This window comes from Lepidochelys kempii, chromosome 16 (genome assembly GCF_965140265.1).
Source record: "Lepidochelys kempii isolate rLepKem1 chromosome 16, rLepKem1.hap2, whole genome shotgun sequence".
Taxonomy (NCBI): domain Eukaryota; kingdom Metazoa; phylum Chordata; order Testudines; family Cheloniidae; genus Lepidochelys; species Lepidochelys kempii.
This window is the reverse complement of record NC_133271.1, coordinates 15,680,817-15,697,749: the sequence shown is the minus strand read 5'-3', so window position 1 is coordinate 15,697,749 and position 16,933 is coordinate 15,680,817. Positions and strand designations below refer to the sequence as shown.

The following is a 16,933-nucleotide window of genomic DNA, read 5'->3' as shown; positions in this document are numbered from 1 at the left end:
AATGAAAGGATGTTCTCAGCTATAACCTTTCAGAGCAGTTTCCCTCATTTTTCCAGCCAGCTGACGGCATTTCCATCCGGTTCAGGGACAACAGGAGGGGGAGGGAAAAAGAGTTTCCACTTCAACAGCACATCCTGCTGGCCCCGATCCGTAACAGCTCCGGTCCCCACACCCTCCCACAGAGACATTAATATGAAGCCCAAAGGTCTACGGACACCCAACTTCTGCCCTGTGCACAAAGCCACTCGGAAGCATCAGCAAGTGAGTCTCAGTATCTCATAGCCACTTTGGCAGCATAACTGGGGGGGGGGGGGGAAGGGAGGGGAATGGTGGCAAGGGTCTGGCGTCCTCGTTAGCAGCCGGAGATCCCTGCGATATCTTCGTTGTTTGGGGCCACTCCTATCTCCTCACAGCTCAAGGAGATTTTGTTCCACTGAGCAAAGTTACGAGTTTGTAAAGAGATGAAAAGCCCTGAAGTTTAGGAAGGATGTTCATCTGCATGCAACCTGCTCACGCATAGAACGTGTGCACCCACAACCCCCTTCTAGTGCACCTCACAAGACCACTGCTTATCTTGGGGTAGGTTTTCACTGCAGAGTTAGCTTGGGTGATCGGCGTGTGGGTGAGCCTAGCCCCGCGGGAGTAGCCACATTGCAAAGCTCTAGCAGAGCTCCTGTGTTCAGTGGTGCTGCACTCACATCTGCACTGCTACGACTTCTGGGGCAGAGCCTATGGATCTTGTGTGTTGTAGTAAGGTGCTCTGATTTTCCCAGTAAATTGCGGGGGGACTTGTTTGTCCTTCTGGGAAGGCTTTGGAGGATTATCAACACTTGAGTGGTTTACCTTATGCCCTCACTGCTAAGTGGGCAGGTTCTCAGCCCAAATAAAAACAGCACTTGGACTTTAGCTTGTGTCCTAGGGTGGGCCAGATACCCCAGAACTAAAGCACCACTAAACTCAGATCAGAGGGGTTTCTGTGTGCATGGGGAAGTGTTAGGGCAACACCCAAGTAAAAGCATGGGATAACTCTGAAATGACATACCCTCTGAGGCTCTTCCAACCCAACACCTCCAAGTGGTAGGGAAAAATTCAGGACATAGATTAACAAGGGAACAGACATGTATGTATTCAGTTAACCAGGTGTTGCATGCACGTCCCTCCCTCCAGCTGCGTGGCTCTCTTGCTGGGTAAGCAGCTCTATAGAATGGAAGAACAGCTTTTTAAAAAATGTGAAGTTAGTGAGTGAGAAACAGATGGTCAGCCCTGGAGATTGAGGTCATAATTAGCCACAGAACAGGAACAGCGTGGGCAGCAACAGCTTCCTCCACCCACAGGCCTGAATCCACATGTAAGGGTGAGAGCCTTGTTGAGCCTCCAAAGCGGATTCCATCCTTGGTCTCAGACCCTGCCAATAAAGGTGCCAATTGATGCAAACTGTGATGGGGCTTTATGTAACCAGAACACCTGCCCACGGGGCACAGACACTATCAGCTCATTTCACATAGGCCAAAGACGAGCTTTCACATGCAAGCAGCTGGCTTTGGGCCCCGTGCAGATTCGCAACTCTTAAACCAACCCAATCTCTCCTTCCTGCAGTAGGACCCAGTCTGAAGAGGGAAGAGACTCATAGCCCTTTGCCTCTATTGCAGCGCATGGGGTTTCATGCATACCATGCCTGATAGAAGGAGAAAAGGAATGAGTCCCACAATAAAACCCCTCTGTTGATCAATCTGTTCATCCCTTCCAAGATGATAGTGCTCTCCATGAACATGCCTTGTTGCACTACGAGCTTCAGCTAAGCTCCAGACTGCAGTTCTAAGAGTCAGCTAACACAGCTAGCTGCTGTCCAAGCTGGTTATTGCATTCTGTGGAACGCAGGGTAACAGAGTCTACATTTTCTGAGTTCGTGTTCATTAGGGATGACCCCGAGCGGCAGAGTTCACATCTGTCTCAGAACTTCCCCAAAGTTTAAAGGATGTGCGGGTCAGTGGTTTTGGTCAGTCCCATCTCTAGAATTCGCACGTTCAATGGGATCTGGATTCTGTCCCAGCAAGTCACAGTCCTGCCCTTTTAGGGGAAATAAATTAGTTTCATCCCCAACTACAACCAACGGCTCTTTCCTCAGGCTGCTTTACACAAACATAGCCCTGCTTCCTGAGAAATTCCACCGCTGGCCGTTTGTCAGAGCGCTGAAAGGCCAGAGGCACTGAGTGAACACAGGACAGCTCAGCATTCTAGTCCTTTTGCATGCTCTTTTGCTCTTACCTTTGAGTAGGTTTTTCCGCCCTTCAGTTCCTATAATGTGAAACAAGAAGAAAAACAGGAAAAGGAGCCATCAGCTTTACTGTGGGAACAAAGGGAAACTCATCATACTGTCAATGCTGGAAGAGGCCTCCAGGATTTCACCCCTCCCTGGCACCCAGGGTGCCACCTCCCTAGTCTCCCCTACAAACAACATTGCAGGAGGGTGGGGGTGGACGTGTGAGGGAAGGGCTCTGACTATTTCCATTCAACTAGCCCAAGCATAAAGCTTCCGATTACCAGTCAATATCCATGCATCCTCTCACACCTCCAAGACAAGGCAGCCACGGAGCTATACCAATACATCCAGCTGCTGGGGATGCTTCCGCATCAGAGGTGGAGGCTGGGTACTCACCTTACGCACAGACACTCGGCAGATGCAGGGATCCAGGAGGCCAGTGGCAGGATTGGCACTCATTTTACACACAAAGGTGAATTTCTTCTTCCAGTGGACACAGTTCTCCTGCACCTCCTCTCTATGGAGGGAAAAACAAGAAGAAAAAAAAAAAATCAAGAAAAAGCAGCCTGAAAGGAAGGTACAAAGCAGATCAAGCCAATCCCAACTGCAAAACCTCTATTGTGAAGAGATGCCTGGTCTGCAAAGCTACATCTGCATGACATTTCAATCAATGTCAGCCAGAAATCACACACAGTTCTGGTTATTTAGGTGCCAAAGACAATTCCCCTGACCAGCAGACAGGGTCCAATCCAAATTGCACACCATACTACACAGCTCCTCTACACTGAGCTTTAAACAGAATTTGGGAACAGTGTTTTAAGCATTTCCAGCTAAACCTGTTCAGTTGATTGGCTGTCCCTTGTGAATGGGGCTAAACTCTGTTAGAATCAAGTTTAAGAACTGGTTTCTAGACCATCCTGCTGGCTAGGCCAGTGCACGGCCCTGGACTCAAAATTTAACCACATATCTTACAAGGCAAGCACACGACCTACACAGGGTTCTCTGCGTGGCAACTCTGCTCTCACGCTGGGTTCCAGTGAACACAGCAGCCTTAGATCAGGGATTCTCAAACCAGGGGTATACACACCCCTGGGGGTATACACAGGTCTTCCAAGGGGTACATCAACTCATCTAGATACTTGCCTAGTTTTACAACAAGCTACATAAAAAGCACTAGTGAAGTCAGCACAAACTAAAATTTCATAACAATGGCTTGTTTATACTGCTTTATACTCTATACACTGAAAGGTAAGTACAATATTTATATTCCAATTGATTTTATAATTATATGGTAAAAATGAGAAAGTCAGTCATGTTTCAGTAGTAGTGTGGCTGTGACACTTTTGTATTTCTAGGTCTGATTTTGTAAGCAAGTAGTTTTTAAGGGAGCTGAAACTTGGGGGTACGCAAGACAAATCAGACTCCTGAAAGGGGTACAGGAGTCTGGAAAAGTTGAGAGCCATTTAGAGGACCGAAGCACTGCAAGCAGACCACCACCATACGCACAGAAAGCAGGGAAACAACAGACTGGGACCATGCCAGCTAAAGATCCTGTGCTCCTGGTTTGCACTGCAGCTGCAACAGAGGCTGGCCCCGTCCAAGAGAAAGATGGTGCTAGGGAGGGGAGAACCTGTACCCGGGAGAGTCTGGGAATGGGGGAAACCAGCCATCCAAGCCCTCTACCTAATCCAAGCACTGCAAGACACGGTAAAAGGTGTTTAAATCGAGTTACTGTAGCCTGAGCCACAGAAAGAAATGGAAGGGAGAGAAATGGAGGCAACAAGAGAATTGCCTCTATTTTAACTTACAGGGACTTCGGATTGAGATTCCTGCCTCTGCAAAGCCTGAAAGGAAGCAGGCGAGGGGAAGGGGAGGTTTGGAACAAATCCTCTTTTTGGGGGGTGGTGCGCGTGAGCACGGTGGTCGGGTTTGAATATCCGTGCAGAGAGGGCGCCTGGGGCTACGCGCGATGCTCACATTACCAACTGTCCCTCTGCACACCGGGAAGCCTGGCCTGATCTATTTCCAGCTCAGGCCTCCGCCTTGAGCCAATTAAATTCTCAGGGTATTTGGGGTGGGGGACAATGAATCTTTGACAAGGGATTTTGCCATTAGTAGGCACTCTTAATATAGGGATTATCTCCTCCCTCTCCTAGCACAGCGCAAGAGAGAAAGGAATGAGGGAACCAGATATACTCTGTACTTTAGTTATTAAAAGCAATCCCTGTCCCCAACCATAGCACCCAGGCATAATACAAGATAATGAGATCAGAGGTGTGAGGAAGAAATACCTTCAACATCAGCCTGAAAACCTCTCCAATACTGTTTTTATCTCCGGATTGCCTGGCCCACACTTCAAAGTGAAGTCAACAAGCCTCTCATTCCTGTGGCTTGTATAAACGGGTTCAGGTGAATCCAGCAGCGAGCTAGAATAGGGTGGTTACTACTAGCTCAAAAATACTGAATCCTCCCTTATCATCCCCTTTTACAGATGGGAAAACAGACAGGCTGTGATTTTCTCAAAGTCACAGAGGGATCCTAGCGTCTTACGTAAGATTAGATCTCAGGAGTTCCTGGCTCCTACTCTGTGCTCAAACCACTGCTCCACGCCTTGGGACCAAAAGTGATACTGCTCTCGGAGGAGACTGCAAGGTTTTTTTCCCCCACAATAAAGCATTCCTTAGCACCAGCCAAGTTGAGAGAACTGCTGTTTTTTTAAAAAAGGGAGAGGAGGGAAGAATGAGTCAAAGAACTCAGATGTGATGCCATAAACCTGATCTAATGGCAGGTAGCACACATGCCGAGAGCTCAGGAGGAAAATTCTCTGGACATGGGATCAGAAAGGAGTCCAGGCAGGCCAAAAATACACCTAAAATGTCACACATGCTTCAGCGATCCAAGGCAGGCATTTGGGATTGGTAGAAGCCTTGGAAACATCAAGGCAAGGAGGCGCCCATGTTCAAAGCAGTGAATGAAAGGCCATGAGAATTTGGGGAATTAAGATATAGAACAAAAGAAGAGAATCCTGTCTGCCTCAGGAGAGTCACATACAGAACTGGCACAGATGAGACAATCTGAGAAAAATGTCATACAATGTACCCTCACACTTCATCCAAGGAAGTCAAAGTGCTTTAAACATTAATCCTCATGCCCCACTGTTAAGTAGGTGGGCATTATCCCATTTTACAGATGGGCAAATTAAGCATCCTTGCATTCAAATTAAGTGCTTTACGGACAGTATGCAGAGCAATCACTTCACCCACCTGGAATTGGGGCAGACGTTTTGCCGCAGCAACACTACAGGGTTTCCTCACTTCTTTTCAAAGGGCAGAATGTTAGGCAGCATGTAACTAACACAATTTGTGCAGAAGACAAAGCCTGAACTTGGGCCCTAAAAGCAGGTAAAAGGAGGAATGGATTTTCATACTATTTAGGCTTAATAATTTCTTGGTACCAATAAATCTGTATCGTGTAAGTAGTTGCACACGTAAAAGCTCACCAGCCCAAACATTTTGAATGACTACGCTTTCATGTGTCAACATTCACAGATTTGTAAGGCGCCTCAGACATTTTCCTTTGGCAAGATTTGCTGTTGGAATGTACAGATTAGTTTTCTTACCTGTAATTTGTATTTGTCACATAGCAGTGGAATGATCAAGTCGAACCAACCCCATCACTAACGTTCGACCAGGAGATGCTGACATACAAGAAACACGTCTTGAGGGGACTTACGTCAAAAAGTGATGCCCGTACTGACTGGGCCACAAGGAATGTTGTGCAATACTAAATAGTTGTTAGCAGTATTATCTGTGTTGGGGATTGATCCAGCCATTGGCTGAAGTCATTCTATTTATTATGAACCCTATGTATTCTGTAGTTTCAAATGTTTTACACCTTGTGCTCAGTTCCCATCATTGATTAGTGTAGAAGAGATTAGAAGGTTTTTGGTTTTGGAAAAAAGTGTTGTGTGTAATGGTGGAAAAGGCCAATGCTGGCAGATTAGAAAGTCCTTAAAAATCATTACACAGGAGACAGTAAGGGGCACAGTGAATGGTTAAAGCTGACTTCTTCTAGGAAAAAAGAATAATTTTAAACAGCTCAGATAGGCTGGTGTTTGCTGAAGTGGCAGACCTTGTCTGCCCGTTTGCTGGGATCAAGTTATCATTGGGCAGATAATTACAGGGGAGCATGTTTTAAAGGTGGCCTTGAATGAAGCCCAGAGTTTCGTATTTAGCTCTGGGACACTCCCAGGTGTACAATTAGAAAACATCACACACAAAAACCAGTGAGATGGCAGAAGTGTGGCTAGGAGATGAGGAGGGAGATGTCTCTCACAACCCTAATCACAGAGTCATGCAAAATTAAGAGCCTAAAACAGATGTGTCCAATTTTAAACCTTACTCTATACTTGAGGAGCCAGAAATAGATCAGACCAACGCCTGGACAAAGGTGTAGACTCACCACTGGGTCTTCAGAGGTTTTATATTAGTAACTGTCTATTGCAGTCTGCTCCGTTCTACATCCCCAGAAACCTGAGCCCTTGCCAGCTAAGCTCTGACCCTGAACAGAGTAAGTTTTATAAAAACTGTATATACTTAGCCTGGAAAGAGTAATTATACCATTCTCACAATGGAAACCCAACCAAGCCCATAGAATAAATGCCAGTTCTTTGCAGAAGGTGTGGAAGACCTGAGTCTAAAGAAAGGGCTTCTTTAGGGACTTCAAATTCCCAACTTGTCCATTTAACATATCCCTGACTCCCTGGATAGTCAATGGGATAGACCTCTGCATCCTTTCAGCCAGTGGTCTGCCCCACCAAGAGCCATAGTGCAATGTGACCAAGGGGTGCCATAATGCACTAGAGCACTACGTGGCTGGAAGGACTGACAGGGACATCCCATCAGCCTACCAGCAAGTCAGGATATACAAGAAGGCAAGGTGATTCTGAGACCTCAAAGGTTCTCTTCAGGCCAGGTCTTGTACAGATTTGCCTACCTAGGGGCTTAGAGTTGGAAGGTGGAAAGCGTTTCAGATTCAGCAGTAGAGATAGTTACCAAGCATGATTTACTTGCACATCTGCCAAGCACAGAACAGCACTATTATAGCAAGCCACAAAACCAGCCATGACTGCAAGATGGCTAAAAAGGACATTCAGAAAAGGCCGTGTGTGGAATAAATGCTGTCTTTGAATCAGTGAAGTTTCTTGTCCTGCATATGAGTAACAGCTAACCAGAAAAATACCTAAACTCCCAAACAGATCATAGACAGACTTTAGTCTCTCCAAAGCGTGCCCAGCCACACATCCCAACATGCGCACCAATGGAGAAGAATTTTCACCCTGTCAGACCTTTGATTATTAAAGAAAAATTGAGTTTCACATTGACTTGAATCCTGAAGTAGTAACTACATTGCTAGTGAAAACAGTTGTCTTTGATTTTCCCCAATTATTATTCTGTGGTCTTTTTGGGAAGTGTTATATTATTTTCCTTGCACAAACACTTAAGAAAAAGATAGCTTTCTTATGACAGACATTTCAATAGTGCAACATGTTTTGCACTAAAGGGCGAGAAGCTTTACACTCAAAAGCAGAAATGGCAGATAGCCAACTATCACACTGTTATGTTACATACTGTGTGCCAGTATTTCCCCTATGAGTCGGGTTCCTTATTTAGCTCTCTCACCTTTCAAATTTAGGAGCAGAGCTTTATTATCCGTGATGCTCATAGTCATTAGCGTCCTCTTGCAACTGCTCCCAGTTTGAAACCCTTTCTAAGATGTGGATCTGTGTCAGCAACTCTGAGCAGCATTAATCCGCCTGCATGCCCACAGCAGATGGTACTCTGTGCCCTGTTTACTGGTTCACCACTTCATTCAGTTATTGCACTGCAAACATTACCCTTCCAGCCCCAAGTCAGATCAAGCTAGTGACACTGTTTTAAAGAGGTCAGCCAGCCAATTCCCGGCTTGGATTCCTATGATAAAAGTGACGGATTGGTTGGAGCAGCCATTGTACCATTTGCCATCTTCCAGGTTTCTCCTCCCATCTCTCTTCCTCTGGAGTGAAGATGGTTGGTACAACAAGACCAAGAGAGCTAGGGCAAAGGCATTCCCCAGAGCTGAAAGGAAAAATTTTATGAGTTTCAGGAGCTATTCCTGGAGGCTGATGCCTACATTTAAATCCTTCACAATCTCACGAAGGCTAAAAGCGGAACCAGAAGACCCTGCTACAGACACCGTCAAAAGCTGTACTGTAGATGGGATCCAACTGCATCCCAGTAACCAGGCTAAAGCATGAGACAGTCCAGGGTTTTAATCGGTTTCAGGAATACTGTTAGGTCTCATTTATGCTCTAACATAGGACTACATAACTTGGTCAGGTGATCACTTTTGTTCCCTGACTCAGTTATAGCTGTAGTGTAACCCATTAGCAGCTCTGGAAAAAAAAATTTTAGGTGCTAACGAGGTCTCATGATGCTATGGTGTCTGCAATGGCTTAATGCACAGGCAGGCTATTGACTAGACATCCAAATTTACACCTGTCCCACAGCTATCAAACCCTAGACCTCATTACAAACTTAGTGAAAGTTTTGTAAAATAGATGTGACCCCAGATGATTTCACACTTATCTTGACTATTGAATTCTTTAAAAAGTGTCTCTGAACATGTAAAAGAAGGCCAGTGTCCTACATCTGGCCCTAGGCAAGTTGAGTGTTATGGTCCAAAGGGTGTCCAGACAGTGACAACAGGGGATGTCTTTACTACAGTGCAGCCATTACGAGAGGAAACCCTGCAGCTCTGACACTTGCTATCGGGTTTCTGTGCAAGGAAATGGCAAGAAGTCAGCAGCAAACAAGCTACACCATCAGTAGCTGGTGCACTAAGAGGCAGCCTCTGAGCAGGAAGCTGAGGTTGGCACTCCTTTGCCCACTGCAGAGCAGCCTGCACGCACCTGAATCAGCTGCAATGTACTCAGATCACGGTTCAGAGTAGCAGCCGTGTTAGTCTGTATCCACAAAAAGAAAAGGAGGACTTGTGGCACCTTAGAGACTAACAAATTTATTTGAGCATAAGCTTTCGTGAGCTACAGCTCACTTCATCGGCTGTAGCTCACGAAAGCTTATGCTCAAATAAATCTGTTAGTCTCTAAGGTGCCACAAGTACTCCTTTTCTTTTTTCAGTCCAGGGTGAGTTAGAACTATTTAAAAATGTACAAAAAAATCCCAACCACCTTGTTTGTCAGAAACTAAACTTGCTAGACCTGCTACTGTACCAAATGGAGAAAGTGGCCATTAACATTCCAGAGTAATCAGACTCTCTCTCCATCCCAGACTCTCTCATGTCCCAGCTTTTAACTCCTCAGGTGTGTCCCTAAACTCGCCAAAGGATTGAGAGGGAGGTAGGCACAGAGGTATTTCTTAGGGAACACCAATTAATACTGATTAGCCTGTCTTTCTCTTGCCCCATCCATTCTAAGATTTTAGGGAAAAGGTAGAAACAAGCCAATAAATGGTCTTTGCACGTGTTCCAAAACTGGGAATACCTGCGTAGGTGTTCAGCTCTCAGGAAGCAGGGATAGCAGCTGGATTACACACTTTTGAAGAGCAGCCATGTACTACAGGAAGAAGAAAAGGAGTACTTGTGGCACCTTAGAGACTAACCAATTTATTTGAGCAAATAAATTGGTTAGTCTCTAAGGTGCCACAAGTACTCCTTTTCTTTTTGCGAATATAGACTAACACGGCTGTTACTCTGAAACCTACAGGAAGAAGGGATGCTGATGACTCAGTATGCAACAGTATTTGAGCACAGTGTTAGGAGGAGATACAAAGAGGTCCTCACCACCTGTGGCCATTAATGAGGACACAGCACTTCTTGGATGCATTCTGGGAGTTAACCCCAGCGATCTGACAAAGACTGGGTGGTTACATTCTGCCTACTTACATTTCCTCATAGTTTCAGCTAAAGTTGTTACTCACACAGGTCACACCTTACACTACATAGTTTTTCGGTGTAAAATGGCTGCTGTGTTAAGCCCCAGATGCAGCTGCACAGCAGACCATGGCAGTGGTGAGTGAATAGATTCCTAGACACCGGTTGTACAGCACCAAGATTTTTCTTCTGATGTTGATTAAAAAGAAACAGTCCAAGCTGTACTGTATATCATTAGACCTAGGGTTCTCAAAACTTTTCAAAATCACTGGACTAGTGACTGCAGCCTCACATGGCCACCTCCCCAAACCTGATACCATCCTCTTCATACAGCAGCTATGGTAACACCAGGACAAGATTAATTTTAATTGAATAGCTGCACCCATCACATCGGTTTCTCATGCCGGACCCCAATTCTGCTGTTCTGTCTGTGCAATTTGCTTCCTCTCCCTGCACGTAGGGCATTTATGCTTTTCAGTGCAGAACCTTCCAAGTGCATGTATTGAATTCTCACTGCTCTACCTCCAGATCACTTTGCCACATGCTTGTTTCCTGTGGATTTATTATGCCTCCAACTTCTGGATAAAATTCAATCAATCAAGTTTGTAGGGACAGACACTCATTAAACAGATTGATATCTGTGCAGCAAGCCATGGGACAGCCATATAAAGGACCTACGAGTGAAAACGAACATGTCCACCTGGAGCAGTACAAGATGGCAGGAATTCCCTCCTTTCACTTGCACGTGTTTCTCAATTGGGAAGGAAACTGTTCTGGGGATCGTGGTTTGAAGAGGACTACTTTGTGGGGCCGTCTTCTTCCACGAGAATAGATATGTCCGTGTTTGGGAAGAGGAGATGAGTGAAAGAAAGCAAGTTGTGGCCAACAAATTTTTAAGTGCTTTGTGATAAAGTTTTGTTGAACTTTCCAGGAGTCTGAGAGATGCCACTGACTAGAGAAAAACACTGGATACATGATGTGGTAAGAAATCTAAGGTGATGAAGCCCGGAATACAGCAACGTGTAAGTGTCTAAATGGTAAAAGCCATTTATATCCAGAGCTTGTCTTTCTTGAACAGAAAGGACACTAGCTACTCAATGAATCACACTGATATCATTCAGTTACGACCCAGCTTATGTCACTCATTAAAACAATAGCCAAACTAAATAGCTGAATGTCAGCTGTTCACATCTACATGCTTCTTTCCCTGAAAACCCCAGTATTCTCAGACTAACAAGAGCTGGCTGTTATGGGCTAGATGTTAACAGATATGGTAGAAAAAGAATGGTTCAGAGACAGATGATGTAAATAAACCCTTGTTACTCAGAGAAGACTCAGTAAGCAAATGTTTATTGTTTGAGAAAAACAGTATTTGGGTGTTCCATGAAAAAATGTTTCAAGTAAATAGTTCACTCATATGGGTCACCACATCCACCTACTCACAAAACTCACTCTCTCCTGAATTCCCAAACCCATTTACTCCTGCTGCATACATACATTAACTGCAGTCACATACGTACATTAACATGCCTACTCACATCCCCTAAAAACCCACCACTGTCCATTCAGTCATTCATATTAATGCCAGGCTACAAATGTCTTGTCTTTAAGGCAACTCACCCACAGACAACACAAATGCTAAACCTGATTGCTCAACAAGCTACAATAGCCCTTTCGGGATCAAGGCAAATTATACAGTATGACAAATACATTTTCAAAGTGCTTTACGAAAGTTACTTACTTAATTCTCCCCCATCCCTGGGATGGTTCTATTTCTTCTGCTGTTCAGTGGGATTTAAAAGGAAATTGAAGCAGAAAACAAGCTTTGATTTACCGCAGTTTAAATAAGCAGAACAGTCTGGGTGATATTCATTTAACTGGAGAAGGGATGAATGCAGGAATAAGGTTTAGTGGAAGCTGAATACGAAAGGAGTTACCCAAGAGAACTGAAGTGACAGCTGAGAAAGTGAGATGGACAACAGTTAGGATCAAACTTCTCTATGGAACCAGACGAAGTAAGTAGTGCCAGGGTTGGGAAAGGCAGGTGAAGGAAAAGAACTAGAGCAGAAACCAACAGAACCAGAGAGAAGGTGACAGAACATAGCACAATAAGAACAGACCGAGAAATCCCCTGGAAAGGTAATGAAGCACCTACTTCTGCCATTGCTCTGTGTAGGAAGGGGGTCCTTTGCTGCCTCAATTTTATTTAAATGAGGAAAGTCAATCTTAAGTATAGGAGTACTTGTGGCACCTTAGAGACTAACCAATTTATTTGAGCATGAGCTTGAGCTGTAGCTCACGAAAGCTCATGCTCAAATAAATTGGTTAGTCTCTAAGGTGCCACAAGTCCTCCTTTTCTTTTTGCGAATACAGACTAACACGGCTGTTACTCTGAAACCAATCTTAAGTATGGCATTTTACTGAAAAATTACTACTCTCTAAAACGGTCATTAGTATTGAGGAATGATAGATTGTTTCAAGTCAGGGGAGTGATATTTCTAATATGGGATTTGGGATTTCAGCTACACTTAATAGTAAAGCGAACTCCAGGGCATTCACCCCTAGTTACAAATGTATACATACGGAGTTTCTAACTGTAGGTTAGCACCTTATTTGGTGGGAAATAATTTAATTTTGCTTGTCCAAACTGAGAAAAAAATCCTACTGTCAGGAAGCCAAACTGAAAGGCATATTAACACAACCCTGCACCCCACACAAAACACCCCTTTCTTAAGTAAATGGCCTCCAGTACACTCCATAGGATATCGCACGGTCATTCTACAAGCTCCAAACACCCTTAACACACCCTGCAGTACATTCTCTGCCCCTGAAATCAGAGGTACAAACCGTAAGAAAATATCCTCAACTGCTCATAGCATCTAGGAACTACAACTGCTGAAAGAAAATCAGCTTAGAACAGCGGTTGGCAAACTGTGGGTCGGGACCCCAAAGTGGATGGTGACACTGTTTTAAAGGGGTCACCAAGGCTGGCTTGGACTTGCTGGGGTCTGGGGCCAAAGCCCGAGCCCCACTGCCCAGGGCCGAAGCCAAAGGATTTCAACCTTGGGCAACAGGGCTCAGGTTACAGGCCCCCTGCCTGGGACTGAATCCCTTAGGCTTTGGCTCCCCACCTGGGAAGACAGGTTTCAGTTGTGTCCCCACCCCCGGGGTCATGTAGTAATTTTTGTTGTCAGAAGGGGGTCGCAGTGCAATGCAGTTTGAGAACCCCTGGCTTAGAAGTGAAATATGCTAAGATGCCAGCACTTTCAATATGATGTTTGCTATAAGTCAAAAAACCTTACAGCCGATAGTTAAACCCTATAGAAAAAGGTGTTTATAGGCCTTCCTATAGGCACAAAACATCTATTAGGATTTAAGGGAAGAGACAGTAGAAAGAGATCTTAAGGATTCAGACAAATTCTCTAATTTGTCAAGGTCATTTGTAATGCTAATCCTGTTTTCCATAGTGCTTGCAACTCCTCTCAGGCTGGTGTCATGCACAAGTTTTATAAGCCTAGTCTCCACTCCAGTATCCAAGTCATTAATGAAAATATCAGATAACACAGGAAGGAAAGACAAAGGCTATGGGGGGAGGAGGGAGGGTAAAGACCGACATATAAAAGAACCACCAAAGACCAACATGAAGTAAAAATGCAAACCCAAGGTCTTATTGCCACATCTACAGAAACAACGAGAACTGCTTTTGGCCAGAGGCCAGGAATACGTGCCAGAAGCAGAAATATCACAAGAATAGAAGAGTCAGTCAAACTGAGCTTACGCTGCAGTCCCAGAGAAGATATGACTAATGAGAGCTGCTGGGCGGGTGACACTCAGTTACTGAGATACAAGTCTATGAAAGATGTGTATCTTAAACACAGGTAAATATACCTTTTTGAATTCTGATCACCGTCTACTGAAACACTACCCCCTTCTCCCACTCCCATTGTTCTGATAGCTACTGCAACAGCTCCAACCAGCCTAAGAAGAATTTGCCTACTGTGCTCCCAAACCAAGTTACTACTCTCCTATAAGCAAATTCAGATGGACTATGCTGGTGAGAGCAAGGAATTAGGGTCTTTGCTGCACCGTTAACTCCAGTGACTGGCACACAGGTCAGATCATTCAGATTAGTTTAGCCTCGGTGGGCACAGCCACACGGCTAAGCCACACTTGATTTACTGTGTCCTCACTGGTGCTGCACACACCTGTGTGTTGCTAGGACTTCTGGGGAGCATATTCCATGTTCTTGTGTGCTGCGGTAAGCTGAACTGCTCTACACTACCTTCCTAGTGAACTGTGGTTAAATTGGTCTGTCCTTCTGGGCACATGGGGGGGAATTGTGGGAAGGCGCTGGAGGACTATTTGCACTTGCGTGACTTAGCCTGTGTCCTCACTGAAAAGTTGGGGGCGGGGTTACCAGCCTCAGTGAAAGGGGCACACAAGATCTAGCCTATACACTCACCAGGCCAGCTAACCAGAGTTTAAAGCACCAAACTTGGGTGAAAGGGTTTGGGGCATGGACAGAAGGGTTTGGGGCAACACCCAAGTAAAAGCCCAAATTATTCTGCAGTGAAGACACACTCTAGGGGTCAGAACTCCTGGATTCTCATCTCCCCTCTGTCACCGACTTATCTTATCTTTCTTATCATGATCTAAGTAGGATAAGACCAGGGGAAAGGGTTTGAAGCTGTTCATCTGGGGCTCTATAACAGGGGTGACCAAACTGTGGCTTGCGAGCCACATGCAGCTCTTTTACCATTAAAGTGCAGCTCACGGAGCCTACCATGGGTCCCCTCCCCACATTCCCCACCCACTAGATGGCGGGAGTGGGGGAAGCTCAGGACCTGTTCCTTGCAGTGGGGTGGTGCGGTAGAGGCTTATGCCCAGTGGGGAGCGGGGGTCTCAGGGCTTAGGCCTTGTAGGGCACACCAGCCGGGGCTCCAGCAGGACCGAAGCCCCAACCCCTGGCTCCCAGCAGGTGTGACCCAGCTCTTGAACTTCTGAAGACTGTCGTATGTGGCTCAGACAGACAGTAAGTTTGGCTACCCCGGCTTTACAAGATGACCCTGTATATGTGCTTAATATGGACAAAGTGGATTAAATCTCCGTTTTCAGAGCAGATCTTCTATTAGCAATTTTTTGCTAGTAGCAAAGAGGGGATCCAAAAATAAAGATGTGCTGATTTCCCAGTTCCGCAAGCTGTACAGATTATTTAGTAAGCATTAGCTATGAACAGCCTGGACAAAGTTTGTGGGATGAATAAAAAGTTTCATAAATACAGCGATCACTTGGAGATGCTCTAGGGGTCAATTTCTTGCTGACTAAACTCAGTTCCTGCTGAAGAAACGCTGCAAGGGAGAGTCCCACAGGGAAAAATCTGATCGTATTCCTATTACGCAGCATACAAGATGTTGCTGTTACGTCACCAGATATACAAGAAAAAGCTCTCTGTGCATAAACAGAGCTCAGAAATTAAGAAAAACCAAGAAGCACACACAAAAAGGCCAAGCTCACCTCTGGTGTAATTCCACCAACACAATGGGTTTCAACAGCCACTGATTTGGCTCAAGTCTTTAATGCAGGACGTATCAGCATTATGAGCCTGAAATCAAACCCAGGGTTATTAAAAGCAGTCCGGAGGGAATGCCCTGATATTCCTGGGCATGTTCCATCCTGAGTCACTCTCAAGTGGTGCCCAAGTGCACGGCCAGAGTCCACACCACAGTTCAAATGAGAACAGTCTCCAATCAGCAGCACCTTTCTACCCCATCCGCAGGACGCTTGTTCACACTGCACGCCAACACCCATTTACAGCCCTGCAACAGTCACTGGTGTTCCTGGCTGGTATCAGATCTCAAGCTGCAGAAATCTATTTCTAGACTTAACACTTTTCTGAAGGTTTCCTAGTACCAGGTGATCTTCAGGCATCCTTATTAATGCTGCTAGCTGTGGGAGTTTACCCGCACAAAGGCTTCTCCTGTTCACTCATAGGGGAAGTCATTTGCAAGATGTAAAGGGTTCTAGGGCAGCAGACTTGCACAGTGTCCTTGTCACTTCGGCATACTCAAACAGAAGCTACACACAGCAAGCATATTTAGCATCCCCTGCAGCTCACGCCAATAACAGTCTTATTCTACACAATCTAGGAGGCAGGACGCTGTCGTTTCACAGGTATGGTTCTCAGGCCATACCCGGAACAACGATCAGGGTAGCCTCACATGAGCCACAGCTTAGGCAGAAACAGAAGGCTGGATTCTCAAGTTTGCTAAGACCACTTAGCGATGCCTACTTTGTTACAGCGCTTATGCCAGTGGCAGATGTTAGAATAGCCTCCTACTGCTCTAACTTCCACTGGGACCAAGTGACTGAGGATCAGGGACCCACCACCCTGCTCTGTCTCTGAGCTATGCTCAGATGTAGTAGAGAATCAGGGCCAGAATGTTCCTTGTTTACAGTGGACTTGGGTATTATTTGTATTACTGTAGTGCCTAGGAAACTTTGTAATAGACCAAGATTTTTTCCCCCTGCTGTCCATGTAAACTTGACAACTCCACAAACACATAAGGCAGAACTGTCACTCCCAATGTTGCTGTCTTAGAGGCTGATCTGTGGAGAGAACAGCATAGACAAGGTGTATCGGGCACAGCTAGTCACTCACTCTTTGAATACAAGAGCAAGGGGACATTCAATGAAATTGGCTTTAGATTTGCAGCCTTCCAATAAGCAGAAATAGGTTTTCCACAC

At 45.4% G+C, this 16,933-nt stretch overlaps 1 protein-coding gene across 2 annotated transcripts in view; it reads right to left on the bottom strand.

Moving 5' to 3' along the window:
• The window catches only part of EEIG1 (estrogen-induced osteoclastogenesis regulator 1), a 45,220-nt gene that overhangs the window by 15,618 nt on the left and 12,669 nt on the right, over window positions 1-16,933 (bottom strand). The window contains exons 1-3 of one of the 2 annotated variants that reach the window (XM_073314713.1): window positions 8,274-8,293; window positions 2,657-2,777; window positions 2,266-2,295 (exon numbers count right to left, since the gene is read on the bottom strand). In XM_073314713.1, coding sequence (XP_073170814.1) covers window positions 2,266-2,295; window positions 2,657-2,719 — 93 coding nt within the window. In that variant the 5' untranslated portion in view covers window positions 2,720-2,777; window positions 8,274-8,293. Of the gene's footprint in view, window positions 1-2,265; window positions 2,296-2,656; window positions 2,778-8,273; window positions 8,294-16,933 lie in introns of those variants that run through there. The other variant, XM_073314712.1, reaches the window with a different exon arrangement.